Source organism: Bubalus kerabau, chromosome 3 (genome assembly GCF_029407905.1).
Source record: "Bubalus kerabau isolate K-KA32 ecotype Philippines breed swamp buffalo chromosome 3, PCC_UOA_SB_1v2, whole genome shotgun sequence".
NCBI classification, from domain to species: Eukaryota; Metazoa; Chordata; class Mammalia; order Artiodactyla; family Bovidae; genus Bubalus; species Bubalus kerabau.
The window spans coordinates 20,162,293-20,175,759 of NC_073626.1; the positions used below are offsets into that span (position 1 = coordinate 20,162,293).

At 42.5% G+C, this 13,467-nt stretch overlaps 1 protein-coding gene and 1 long non-coding RNA gene across 4 annotated transcripts in view; one reads left to right on the forward strand and one right to left on the reverse strand.

The window, feature by feature from the left end:
• The window catches only part of LOC129645537 (uncharacterized), a 97,067-nt gene that overhangs the window by 21,349 nt on the left and 62,251 nt on the right, over nt 1–13,467 (reverse strand). The gene's annotated exons all lie outside the window — the stretch shown is intronic.
• Nucleotides 1–13,467, forward strand: part of SCGN (secretagogin, EF-hand calcium binding protein) — a 65,481-nt gene that overhangs the window by 9,132 nt on the left and 42,882 nt on the right. The window contains exons 2-4 of one of the 2 annotated variants that reach the window (XM_055570811.1): nt 1,364–1,487; nt 2,355–2,425; nt 12,389–12,481. In XM_055570811.1, the coding sequence (XP_055426786.1) occupies nt 1,364–1,487; nt 2,355–2,425; nt 12,389–12,481 (288 nt within the window). Of the gene's footprint in view, nt 1–1,279; nt 1,488–2,354; nt 2,426–12,388; nt 12,482–13,467 lie in introns of both variants that reach the window. The other variant, XM_055570810.1, reaches the window with a different exon arrangement.

Sequence of the window (13,467 nt, forward strand, 5' to 3'; positions counted from 1 at the left end):
GAGCAAGCTCGGGGAGTTGGAATGATGGACAAGGAAGCCTGGCATGCTGCAGTCCAAGGGGTCACAAAGAGTTGGACATGACTGAGCAGCTGAACTGACTGAACTGAATAAGTGTCTGCAGTTCTCACAGAAACCTTCTGAAGCTATTAAATCCTCATTTTATAGATGAGAAAACCGAAGCTTAGAGAGATGAAATCCTTTGGTGCAGGTCACAAAGCTAATAAGAGCTGGAGCTGGGGTCCTAACCTGGAACTGTCTGATCAGGAGTGTCATATTCTTTAAAAAAAAATATACTAGTTTAGGTGGCTTATGCACACATGCTTTTAAAAAATAAAACTGAATGTTAGTATCAGAGTTAGAATGCCATGAAGATCTATATTTATTCTAACTTTATTACACAGGCTCAGTCTAAAGATTTCTCAAGAGAAAGTTCTAAGCCTATGGCCCAAAGCCAGCAGTGTCACTCAGCTTACTATTTCACAAAGCATCCAGTCAAGTTTTGAACAATTCTGATCATTAGAGCTCTGTGATCCTTGAAATGGCTTTTGTCCTTTGGTCTCAGTGTGGCCCTGCGGAGCCAGACCCAATCATCTAAACTTCTACCCCAGAACTCTGCAGTTGGCCACCATGTCTCCCCCTAGAAAATCTTTTCCTGGAAGAGCACTGCACAGTATGAACTTCACTCAACATCCTAATATCCTGATTTAGACCACAGTTCCTTGCAGAATCTTTATTTAGATCCAAGTCTTTATAGTGCATTTTATACCTGCAATGTGCATGCCCTATACAATCAGAGCTCAGTAATTGCCTTTTGACAGTCTCCTTGCTTACTGGTAATCTATCACCACCATCACTGTCACCCCTCTCTCCACCTCACCCCCACACTACATTTCTAAATCCTTAGGTCCAAACACCAACTCTTTAAATGGGGGGCTCTCTCTAGAAAACCCCTTGAGATACACGTTTGGAAGGTAGTGAAACTTAAGGGGGATGCTTTCTCTGAGTGTGACACACAAGTTAAAGGGCAAAGAGAGTGAACCATGGACAGCCAGAAACAGCTTTCTCCCTGACATCCCCATAGCGCTACAGCAGACAAGAGCTCCGGGGTGGATTTGCCCAGGACAGACAGCACATGGGGCGGGGCAATGCACCAGGAACAGGGCGGGTTCTAAGCAGCTGGTTTCCCTGAGCCGCGTCCGCGGTGGGGGCTTGGGGACTGCACAGTGTCGCTAAGGCGCCAGCAGCCACCCTGCCAGCTACCCTCGTGTTCGCCCCTCAGGTGCTCAAAGCAAATCAGAGAGCGAAAGAAGCAAGCGAGGGTGTCAGACGATACTGTAAAGGAGTCTTGATCAAAGTTCTCCAGGGGTTCCTTTCCAGCCGGTGCCCGCGCTTCGTTGTCAGTACCATGGACAGCGCCCGGGAACCTACTCAGGGGAGCTTGGACGCCGCTGGCTTCTGGCAGGTCTGGCAGCGCTTTGACGTGGAGGGTGAGTAAAACAAGCCAACTGATCAGTCTTGGTGAAAGGACCTAGAGTTCCCCCCTTCCCCGTTCATCTTCCCTGCAGGAAAAGCCGTCTTCCAGCGCGGTTAATGCAATATACCTAAGAGACATTTGGTATACTGCAGTTGTACATCTAGATTATCTTGTGCAAGTTCAGAGTGGGAGGAGAGACTTGAATCCCACCACTCTTTCCCAGTCTCTGTGTGTGTGTGTGTGTGTATGGTGATATAGATATCGTTGTATATATTAGAGGCTTGGGGACTGACACCTGGGTATCTGAAGTCAGTCCTGGCTTGGTTTTACTCCAATCTGCTCATTTTCACGCAGTGATTATCTGGGTAACCTCTTGTCTTTTAGAGGGTGAATTTTTAAAAAATCTAATTTCAAAAAGACACTACCCCCACTCCACCAAAAATCTATTTGAAAAGAACTTAACATTTGCTTTGCTGTCATTAATAAACATGAACATATCTAAAGCATATGTTTTAACCCTGAAAACTAACACTCAACACTTACATTTCTTAAATTTTTTGAAAACTGCAAAAACCTTGGGTTAGAGTTTATTCTAAAACTCATGTTTATTTGTGGATTAAAATTCATGAATAGCTCTCCTTTCCCAAATATTTATATGAGTCCCAGCACAAAGCATTTACTCTTGACTGTGTTATTTGCTATTCAAATCCATGTCTTCTAGAGTAGATATTGCCACTTAGAGTTGTAAAAAAAAAATAAGATCCATGGGGATTTTATAAATTTGAGATTGAAAACAAATTTAGATATTAAATGTTAATTACTAAATGCCACGTTGTTATATGTAAGTGACTATTATTTATGCACATCTTTTTGCATTTAGAAAAAGGTTACATAGAAGAGAAGGAGCTTGATGCTTTCTTTTACCACATGTTGACAAAACTGGGTGTTGATGTAAGTATATTTGTGCCACTAAGCATTAATTTGTCTCTCAGTGAGTTACAAAAAGCATCCAAGTCATATGTTGATTTGTACAATACCTATTTATCCCATCTGACCTCTTTTCTTCCTTGCATGCAATTTTTCTCCCTCTCCTAGCAACATAGAGGGATTTAGGTAGGTTTTATAAGAGGTTCAACTGCAGCATTAGATGTGCTGGCCACTGACTTTTACTGTGACATCTGTCATCCACTATTTCAACTGTAAATTAAAACAAGTCTGTTTTGAATGTCTCCTTGGTTATATCTCTGCTAATGGGTTTAAATCTAGAGATAAGGCAACTGACTTTGTTCAAAAAGGTGGAAAAGACGTTGAGAGTGTTAAGGTGCTGAGTGTTTAAGTGCATTGGATATTACTTGGACAGCAAACCACAAATAAATCATTTAGAATAATTTTTTCCATTATTCATTGTTAGAAAAGGTTACAAACTTATGAAATGGTAAACCAGAAAATAATAAACATACTCAGAGCCCAAATATAAATGTGAACCAATCTATCCAGCATCTGTATCCTTCCCTGATGGTAAATCTGGCCTTGAGAGAGGCAGATTAACTTTTGATGAGCCCTCTACCAAAGCAGAGGAGACACACACAGAGAGACGTGCCAGCATGGGGTTGGGGGAACCTGATAAAGACTCCATCTGGGGATGCATGGTAATGGGAGTAGCTCTGGAAACAGTAGCATTTAAAATGAATTGTGGTGATAGCTTATCTTCAGATATAATTGTTTACATGGAAGAGTACTGGAGTGCATGACACTTTCATGTCGGAGCCCAGTGAGGGGAACAAGCAGCTTGGAGATGGTGTTTCTGAGTTGGAGGGAGGGCAGTGAGCTCAAGATAAACAAGGCTGCCATCTGCCTCCAACAGCCACACAGAGCTCTTGCTCTCTCTCATTTTCAGTCCTTCATCTCAGGTTCTCTCCTCCTTCTGTTAATTTCTATTTCTTATTTTGTGTTTTATAGCCATCATCTTCCATCATCTCTTGCCTTTCTCTGTGGTTTCTGTCTCTCATCTCTCTCACCTCTCTCTGGTCTTTATTTCTCACATGTCTCTCCATTGGTCTCTGTCTCTTTATTTATCTTTCTGTCTTCAGTCTGTTTTCCAAGCTCTCATGGTGTCTTTCTCGCCCTCTTTTTTCTTCTCTCTTTACTGTCACGTCTCTTTGTCCTTCATTTCTTTTATCAATATCATTTTCTCTTCTCTCTTTCCTTCTCTTATTTCTCTGCCTCTCTCATTTCTGCTTTGTTCCCACTTACTGCTGGCTCAGATGGTAAAGAATCTGCCTGCAAGGCAGGACACCCAGTTTCAATCCCTGGGCTGGGAAGATCCCCTGGAGAAGGCAATGGCAACCCACTCCACTATTCTTGCCTGGAAAATCCCATAGGCAGAGGAGCCTGGCAGGCTGCAGTCCATGGTTGCAAGAGTTGGACACAACTGAGCGACTACACATACTACTGTAAATGCAAAGGTTCGTGGCATTCCAGAACCCACGAGTCTGATACCATTTTGTCAAACATGACAGGAGTATTTGAGGAAAACAAAAAGATGAAGGCAAAACCATTCAAAGTCTTAGAATAAACTGGATGGTGGAAGGAAAAAAAAAAAAAAACCCAGAGACTTGGAGAAAACAAGTCACACCTTGTGTGTGTTTGTGTGTGTAGCAGAGTTTTATCAAAGTAAAAAAAGGGACAGAGAAAGCTTCTGACAGACATCAGAAGGGGGAATGCTCCCCCCCCACCCCAGCTAGTCTTATCAAGGCCTTATATATTTTTTTCAGACCCACTCATACAACACACATCTTAAATTAACAAGATTAGAATTAACAATAGAAAGATCTTACCAGACTCACTTCCATAATATACATTTTAACATGACAGGATTAGTCAGAAGGTTCTTGTTAAGGAGAAACAAGTCCTTGAGCAAGATACATTGTTATATTGACTAAGACAAAGAAATGTAGAGAACTTTTGTCCTTTTCTCCTTCTTGAAAATTCCAGACCCCTATCTCCACTTCAAGAGCCCCAGACCCCTTTCTCCTCCTCGGGGACCCCGGGCTTCTTATCAATCTGCCTAGGAATTGACTCTCTCATTCCCCCTTTTTCTTTTAGGAGAAATATGTTGCCATGGGAAAGGGGCATTTTTGTTCCATAACTTCTTCCTGCTGTTGAGGGGTGTGGTCCCTAAAATGTTGAGGCAACATTTTCTCCTAATCCTCATATTGAGGGTCTTTGATCAAGGGGCCCCAAGTAATAGTTGGAGGAGGTTATGGCACTCACAGGAGCTTGGACAACCATTTGTAACTTAAAAGCTTTCAGATGGTTAGAAACAAACTCAGTTTTACAGTTACAGATGTAAGGCAAAATAGCCGTTAAACCAAGTTAAAACCTAAACAAAATAAAAAGTCACATTTTGTCCATAGTTAAGGTACAATATGTCATACCAGTCCATCTTAGAATTGTTAGATGTCATCACAGAGTTGAAGAAAGTCCTTTCCTTGAAGCGGAGAAACCCACCATAGGAAGTCTTCAATTGAGGAGGGGAGTGCTCCGCAGACCCAGCAATTATGTCGCTTGTGGAATGCTTCATAGGAATGAGCCCAGGATAGGAAGGCATTGTCTTAAGGGTTAAATGGCAGACTCAGGACTTTTGGAGTCAGCAGAAGCAAGCCCACATAGACTCTCAGGCCCATCTCTGTTCCTGGCTCAAACAGCAGCTTGTTTGACTCAAAGGCTGGGTCAGGAGTTAACCTCCCAATAATGTCTGTTGAAAAGCTAAAAGCTGAGTCCAATAGTTAATTTTAAGGCTTCAGGATCTATGACAATATATGTGCACAAAAACAGTCTGTCACAGAGACAGTCCCTTCTTCTTAGGGGCAGTTCAAGCCCTCATTAAAGCCATGGGTAAAACTTTAAGCCAACTGTCTTGTGTTTCCTGACTTAGCTTACACGGATGTCTTTTAATAATGTCATTAGCTTTTTCAAACTTTTTCTCAAGATTGGAGTCTCCAGGAACAGTGTGATATTCTACTTCTAGAGCTTTTGACACCCCTTGAGTTACAGCAGCTTTAAAGACAGAGCCATTGTCACTCTGAACTTTAGAGTTTAAGATCCCACTTATATCATGGGGAGTCAGTACAGTAAGGTTTTGCCCATTCATTAACCTTGGGCTTCAGTGAATACTGCTTTTGATGTGAGAATAGGTGAGGGTCATTGAGCTTGATAATGACAGGAACAGCATTTTGTGCTCGACCCATAGTTTTTCCATCAGACCACACTCTAGGATTTACATTTTGTTCAATTAATGGGAGAGAAAGAGCAGGCTCCATACTCATGAAAACAGAGGCCTGGACCTTGCTCAGTATATCTCTCCCCAGAAGGGGTGAGGGAGACTGGTATGAACAGAAACCTGTGAGAAAACAGCACAGTCCCAGTTGCCGCTTAAAGGATGACTGACATAATAATGTTTGGCTCATCCAGACAGCCCCATTTCGGCAGTGGATCAGGAGGAACGTGGGCTAGGGGCTTCAGTGAGCACAGAAAAAGTTGCCCCAGTGTCCAAAAGAAATAGACTGATGGGCCCTCTGCAGTTGTTAATACCTGGGGTTCCTCAGGTGCAATTAGGACAGGAGTTTGTGTGGGGACCCCCTGGGAACCTTCAGTCCTGATTGTCTTGAGAGTCCAACCCCTGGGGCCTACACCTTGGAGGGCAATCCCTTCTCCAGTATGGTCCTTTGCAGACCAGGAGCTGGGGGTGGATTAGATGCCTGAGGGCAATCCCGCTTGAGATGTCCCTCCTTTCCACAGTAATAACAGTTCAGTTCAGTTGCTCAGTAGTGTCCAACTCTTTGTGACTCCATGAATCGCAGCACACCAGACCTCCCTGTCCATCACCAACTCCCAGAGTTCACTCAAACTCATGTTTATCGAGTCGGTGATGCCATCCAGCCATCTCATCCTCTGTCGTCCCCTTCTCCTCCTGCCCCCAATCCTTCCCAGCATCAGGGTCTTTTCCAATGAGTCAACTCTTCTCATGAGGTGGTCAAAGTATTGGAATTTCAGCTTCAGCATCAGTCCTTCCAATGAACACCCAGGACTGACCTCCTTTAGGATGGGATGGTTGGACCTCCTTGCAGTCCAAGGGACTCTCAACTCCAACACCACAGTTCAAAAGCATCAATTCGTCAGTCCTCAGCTTTCTTCACAGTCCAACTCTCACATCCATACATGATTACTGGAAAAACCATAGCCTTGGCTAGATGGATCTTTGTTGGCAAAGTAATGTCTCTGCTTTTGAATATGCTATCTAGCCTGGTCATAACTTTCCTTCCAAGGAGTAAGCGTCTTTTAATTTCATGGCTGCAATCACCATCTGCAGCCCCATGCAATCCCCATCTATTTCCCATGAAGTGATAGGACCAGTTGCCATGATCTTAGTTTTCTGAATGTTGAGCTTTAAGCCAACTTTTTCACTCTCCACTTTCACTTTCATCAAGAGGCTTTTGAGTTCCTCTTCACTTTCTGCCATAAGGGTCAGGTGTCATCTGCATATCTGAGGTTATTGATATTTCTCCTGGCAATCTTGATTCCAGCTTGTGCTTCTTCCAGTCCAGCATTTCTCATGATGTACTCTGCATAGAAGTTAAATAAACAGGGTGACAATATACAACCTTGACGTCCTCCTTTTCCTATTTGGAACCAGTCTGTTGTTCCATGTCCAGTTCTAACTGTTGCTTCCTGACCTGCATACAAATTTCTCAAGAGGCAGGTCAGGTGGTCTGGTATTCCCATCTCTTTCAGAATTTTCCACAGTTTATTGTGATCCACACAGTCAAAGGCTTTGGCATAGTCAATAAAGCAGAAATAGATGTTTTTCTGGAACTCTCTTGCTTTTTTGATGACCCAGCGGATGTTGGCAATTAGATCTCTGATTCCTCTGCCTTTTCTAAAACCAGCTTGAACATCTGGAAGGTCACGGTTCACGTATTGCTGAAGCCTGGCTTGGAGAATTTTGAGCATTACTTTACTAGCATGTGAGATGAGTGCAATTGTGCAGTAGTTTGAGCATTCTTTGGCACTGCCCTTCTTTGGGATTGGAATGAAAACTGACCTTTTCCAGTCCTGTGGCCACTGCCGAGTTTTCCAAATTTGCTGGCATATTGAGTGCAGCACTTTCATGGCATCATCTTTCAGGATTTGAAATAGCTCAACTGGAATTCCATCACCTCCACTAGCTTTGTTCGTAGTGATGCTTTCTAAGGCCCCCTTAACTTCACATTCCAGGATGTCTGGCTCTAGGGGAGTGATCACACCATCGTGATTATCTTGGTTGTGAAGATCTTTTTTGTACAGTTCTTCTGTGTATTCCTGCTACCTCTTAATATCTACTGCTTCTGTTAAGTCCATACCATTTCTGTCCTTTATTGAGCCCATCTTTGCATGAAATGTTCCCTTGGTATCTCTAATTTTCTTGAAGAGATCTCTAGTCTTTCCCATTCTATTATTTTCCTTTATTTCTTTGCATTGGTTGCTGACGAAGGCTTTCTTATCTCTCCTTGCTATTCTTTGGAACTCTGCATTCAGATGCTTATATCTTTCTTTTTCTCCTTTGCTTTTTGCTTCTCTTCTTTTCACAGGTATTTGTAAGGCCTCCTCAGACAGCCATTTTGCTTTTTGGCATTTCTTTTCCATGGGGATGGTCTTGATCCCTGTCTCCTGTACAAGGTCAAGAACATCCGTCCATAGTTCATCATGCACTCTATCAGATCTAGTCCCTTAAATCTATTTCTCACTTCCACTGTATAATCATAAGGGATTTGATTTAGGTCATACTGAATGGTCTAGTGGTTTTCCCTACTTTCTTCAATTTAAGTCTGAATTTGGCAATAAGGAGTTCATGATCTGAGCCACAGTCAGCTCCTGGTCTTGTTTTTGCTGACTGTATAGAGCTTCTCCATCTTTGGCTGCAAAGAATATAATCAATCTGATTTCGGTGTTGACCATCTGGTGATGTCCATGTGTAAAGTCTTCTCTTGTTTTGTTGGAAGAGGGTGTATGCTATGACCAGTGCGTTTCCTTGGCAAAACTCTATTAGTCTTTGCCCTGCTTCATTCTGTATTCCAAGCCCAAATTTGCCTGTTATTCCAGGTGTTTCTTGACTTCCTACTTTTGCATTCCAGTCCCCTATAATGAAAAGGACATCTTATTTGGGTGTTAGTTCTAAAAGGTCTTGTAGGTCTTCATAGAACTGTTCAACTTCAGCTTCTTCAGCGTTACTGGTTGGGGCATAGGCTTGGATTACTGTGATATTGAATGGTTTGCCTTGGAAATGAACAGAGATCATTCTGTCATTTTTGAGATTGCATCCAAGTACTGCATTTCGGACTCTTTTGTTGACCATGATGGCTACTCCATTTCTTCTATGGGATTCCTGCCCACAGTAGTAGATATAATGGTCATCTGAGTTAAATTCACCCATTCCAGTCCACTTTAGTTCGCTGATTCCTAGAATGTTGACATTCATTCTTGCCATCTTCTGTTTGACCACTTCCAATTTGCCTTGATTCATGGACCTCACATTCCAGGTTCCTATGCAATATTGCTCTTTATAGCATCGGACCTTGCTTCTATCACCAGTCACATCCACAGCTGGGTATTGTTTCTGCTTTGGCTCCATCCCTTCATTCTTTCTGGAGTTATTTCTCCACTGATCTCCAGTAGCATATTGGGCACCTACTGACCTGGGGAGTTTCTCTTTCAGTATCCTATAATTTTGCCTTTTCATACTGTTCATGGGGTTCTCAAGGCAAGAATACTGAAGTGGTTTGCCATTCCCTTCTCCAGTGGGCCACATTTCCCACGAAATTATGAAATGGCCAAAGAGACCAGGAAAAGCTGACTGAGAAATAAAAGTTCAGTCCAGACGCTTTGCCCATTTTTGGTTGCTCCCCTCGCAGGGACCTTGGGTGTCTCTTGGCATTGGCAGGTCGGTATAAACCCCCAACAAGGCTCCCATTTTGGGGGCTGCCTTCAGTCATTACAAGACACTGCAAAACCACAGAGCAGGGCTCATCACTTGATTCACACAGGGTGTGTCATTCATTCACACAAGCACACGGAAGAGTTAGTCAAATAAAGCAGAAAACGTGTATACTGAGAAAGCAGAGAGGCTAGAGCTCTGAGTGTTCTTACCTTGTCCTGAAGATTCAGGATGAGCCCCCAAGATGATAGCTTACAGTGAACAAGGTCAGATTTGTGATCACCAAAGAAGGTTTAACTTTGAGACCAGGGACCAGGCTTGATCACTCAAGAGCTTTTGTGTAGCAGAGTTTTATTAAAGAAAACGGACAGAGAAAGCTTCTGACATAGATATCAGAAGGGGTTGGAGAGTGTCCCCCATCACACCTTTTCAGAAAGCTTCTTGCTTTAGTTATTTAAAGAAGAGGAAAGTTGCTCTCTTTTCTGAATACTGAAACTAAATACTCTCAGTACTGAAACTGAAAGTGTCTTATTTTCAGTCATGGGGTGAGAGGTGGAACTACTCAAACACTAGGGTCTGCTCTAGGCTGGGGACACGGCTGTCTTCTTCTGGGGCTTTGGCTGACTTTAGAAGCAGTGTTCGCATTAGTGAGGGAGAAGACGGATGCCATCTCCCATAGCTTGGCTGTTCTTACCTCACCCCTGCCTCAGATCTGGTTTGGGGCCTCACCTTCTCACACGTGCACAGGCATGGTCCTCAGAGCAAAGGAAACAACAAATGACTTGCCAGTGTCCTGGGCAACTGTGTGCCGTGCAGGCGTTCCTGAAGCCAGAGGCGGAGGGGTTGGAGGTTGCAGAGTCCTTAGGCTAGTGGAAATAAAATTCTGATGTGCCTAAGAATTACATTTATTCGTTAACATGCAAAGTCCCAGGTCCCACCTCCTAGGTATTTCAGTACATTTGGGGTCTGCTTAGGATCTTGCAATTAAAAGCACCCTAAGTCACTCTGCATCTCCTCTCACCCTCTGTTCCCTTCAGGGACAGTACATGTCAGGGAGTGGGTTGTGATATAATCAGGCCAGTCCTGCTGAGCTGTGGCTGTAGCCCCAGGCACCTCTCCTCAGCTCCTGGTGAAGGAGAGGGCTTTTGGAGCCAGGGGATAAGCTGTTTAAACTGTTAGTCAGAAATTTCAGAGGCATGCCCTCAGGGAATATGGCTACAGGGACCTTCACTGGGCACTCCATGCTACTGGAACAACCATGATTCAGGAAACCGTTACTAATTCTGGACTTTTTTTCCTGCTGAGAAATGATAGGCCCTAAGTGTGTCCTTAACAAGAAGGCATGTTCCTCTCAGCTGAGGGACAATCACCATTTGTGACACCTACTTCTAATCAGTGATGCTCCAGTGAGTCCAGAACCACCAGCAGGGAGGCCTCCATGACCAGGAGGCCACTCACTCTGGTGTTTAGACATGGCGGGCAGTTCATCAGAGGCCTGACTAGGGCTACCTTCCTCCCTTGATTAGTGAGAGTCACACAGACCTTGGGAGAAGGAATTTTAAGATTTCAAACAGCAAGCTGCCTGCTAGTCAATCTTGGAGAAGCAGCAGCTTGTAATGACCTGCTCCTCACAGCCTCTGAGGGGACTGACTTCATGGAAACATCAGCCACTCTTGCTGCCGGTTGTTACTCACTATACCCATTGCACTGGCCCCTCCAACTTTTTTTCTTTTCAAATGCTCAGAACTGCCTCTGAACTAGGTCTACATCTAGCCCGTCTGTTGCAGAGCATCACTTTTGGGGGCTGTGTGCACATTCTTCATGTACAGATTGCCACACATGCTGAGACTCAATGCTCCAGAGATGCTAAGTACCCTCTTGGGACTTAGAGTCTCAGAGAAGGTGGGTGGGGTGGGTGCTGATTGGACATAACAACAGAGGGAACCCTAGACTCTCTTGCTTTAGGTTCAAGGGATAATCATGGACTTTGGGGTTAGAGGTCTGAGAGGACAAGTCAAGTTCTGTGCCTTCAAACTCAAGGTAGAAGACCAAGCTGAGATTCAAAGTGAAGACCCACCTTCTTAAATGATTTCTCTGTATGATGCACATACACACCCATACAACAAACCAACCACACAATCAATGGTGCCAAGACTAAAGAGGCTAATCTCTCTGTACTTAGAGCAGTGTCAGGTGAGGAAACCTGGTTGGCAGGAATACCATGACAGTATTAGGGAGAGTCAGTTTAGTGTAACTGATCTAGTCTGGAGTCTAGGAATCTGGCACTGTTTGAGAGTGCCTGTGACTCTCAGACTCTGCATTAAAATACATCCTCCACTGTTGATTATATATGTCATCTTTCTTTGTAATAACCCTACAGGCCACTGATGAAGAAGAATTTAATGTGTGGAAAAAGCTGTACAAGGAAGGGATATGTCACATCTTTGGTAGTTCAATGATTACTTCTTTGGTTTCCTCTTTAATTATTTTCCCCTTATAATTATTATTATTATTTTTGGAGAGTCCAAGATTAAGAGAATGAACTATGGTAAACTGAAGGCCCAAAAGAGCTGGACTTTTCACTAAAAAATAGAACAAAATGTTCTTGGGAAGATAGTTTGTATATTTATTACAATACAATCTCTTGTCACAAAAAATATAGAAAAATGTTCAAATTCATACTGTCAACACTCCAAGTTTCTCTTCATTCATATATTAGGAGCTCACTAGCTGTGCTACCTAGTTCGGATTCTGATTAATGGTTATTTAAGAAATCTCCATCACCTCTCTCTTATCTGTAATTGGTGAGATCTTTTTCAATGACTAGGGAACTTGGTTAGACTAATATAATTATCAGGTTGTATACTCCGAATATTTGATATCCTAACTAACATTCTTGGAATCTCAGTGGCTTTAATTTGGTTCTCTCTGGCCCACTGTAGGATGCGGTCAAGGAAGAAAATGTACAGAAGATGAAACAACAATTTACGGCTCCCCACGATGTCTCTAAAGACGGCTGCATACAGATGAAAGAGGTATCTTTTATGACTGTACCTTTATTGACAATACCTTCTTGGGCTGCGATTTTCTCTGCAGAATACAGAAAGTTTTACATTTGGGAAATTAGAACCCTCTGCAAGGCAGTTGAGTTAGATAACACTTTTGAAGTACTCACTTTTCCTTTTTAATCAATCTTAGTGACAAGGATATCATTTTATTTAGGTCAATCAATATTTATACTTATTTTATAATTGGGTAATTGATATGCTGGAGGCTTTTCAGTTACACAGTGTCCTGTTCAAATTCAACCTAGACATAAGGAAAAACTTACTGACAATACATGAGTTTAAATTTCAGCATCAGCTCCCAGGGCGGACTGGAAAGATCTACCTCTGAACATCATGAAAACAAAACAGACAGCTGGTATCTTGACTTCAACTCAAACCATACTTACTACGTACTTAACTAAAGCAAGGAAATGCATTAAGCATGCGGTACCTCACACAGCCTGTCTTTGAACCTGATTATTTTCTCTTCCAGTTACAAAATGATTCATAGTTTAGAATTTCCACACATATTATGTTACTCTAGAGTAACATATTGTATATTATTGTATTGTACATTGTATATTATGTTTTGTAACAGTAGCTACAAAAATGGTCATCAAACATTATCCCTATTTTACTGATGAGGAAACTGAGTTATCCAGCATCATATGGCCAAGAAGTGGCACTGGTTTAAGTTACAGGTATGAATCTATACAGGTTTATTCTATAGAGTTACGAATCCATACATAAAAATAAGCTACTATGAAACTAACATATTTATTTCATAGTCAAAATTGCCTGCTAGACATATTATCTGAAGTCTGAAAGGCTAGTCTCTTGATGCTGTCATACTTGGTCAATATTATTGATGAAAATAGTAATTTTTCTTCAGAAAGTTATGATAATAAAGCAAGATAATGTCTTCTTATAAAAAAATAGACATGTTTACCAGAAGGCTGCCTTCTCAGAAAATG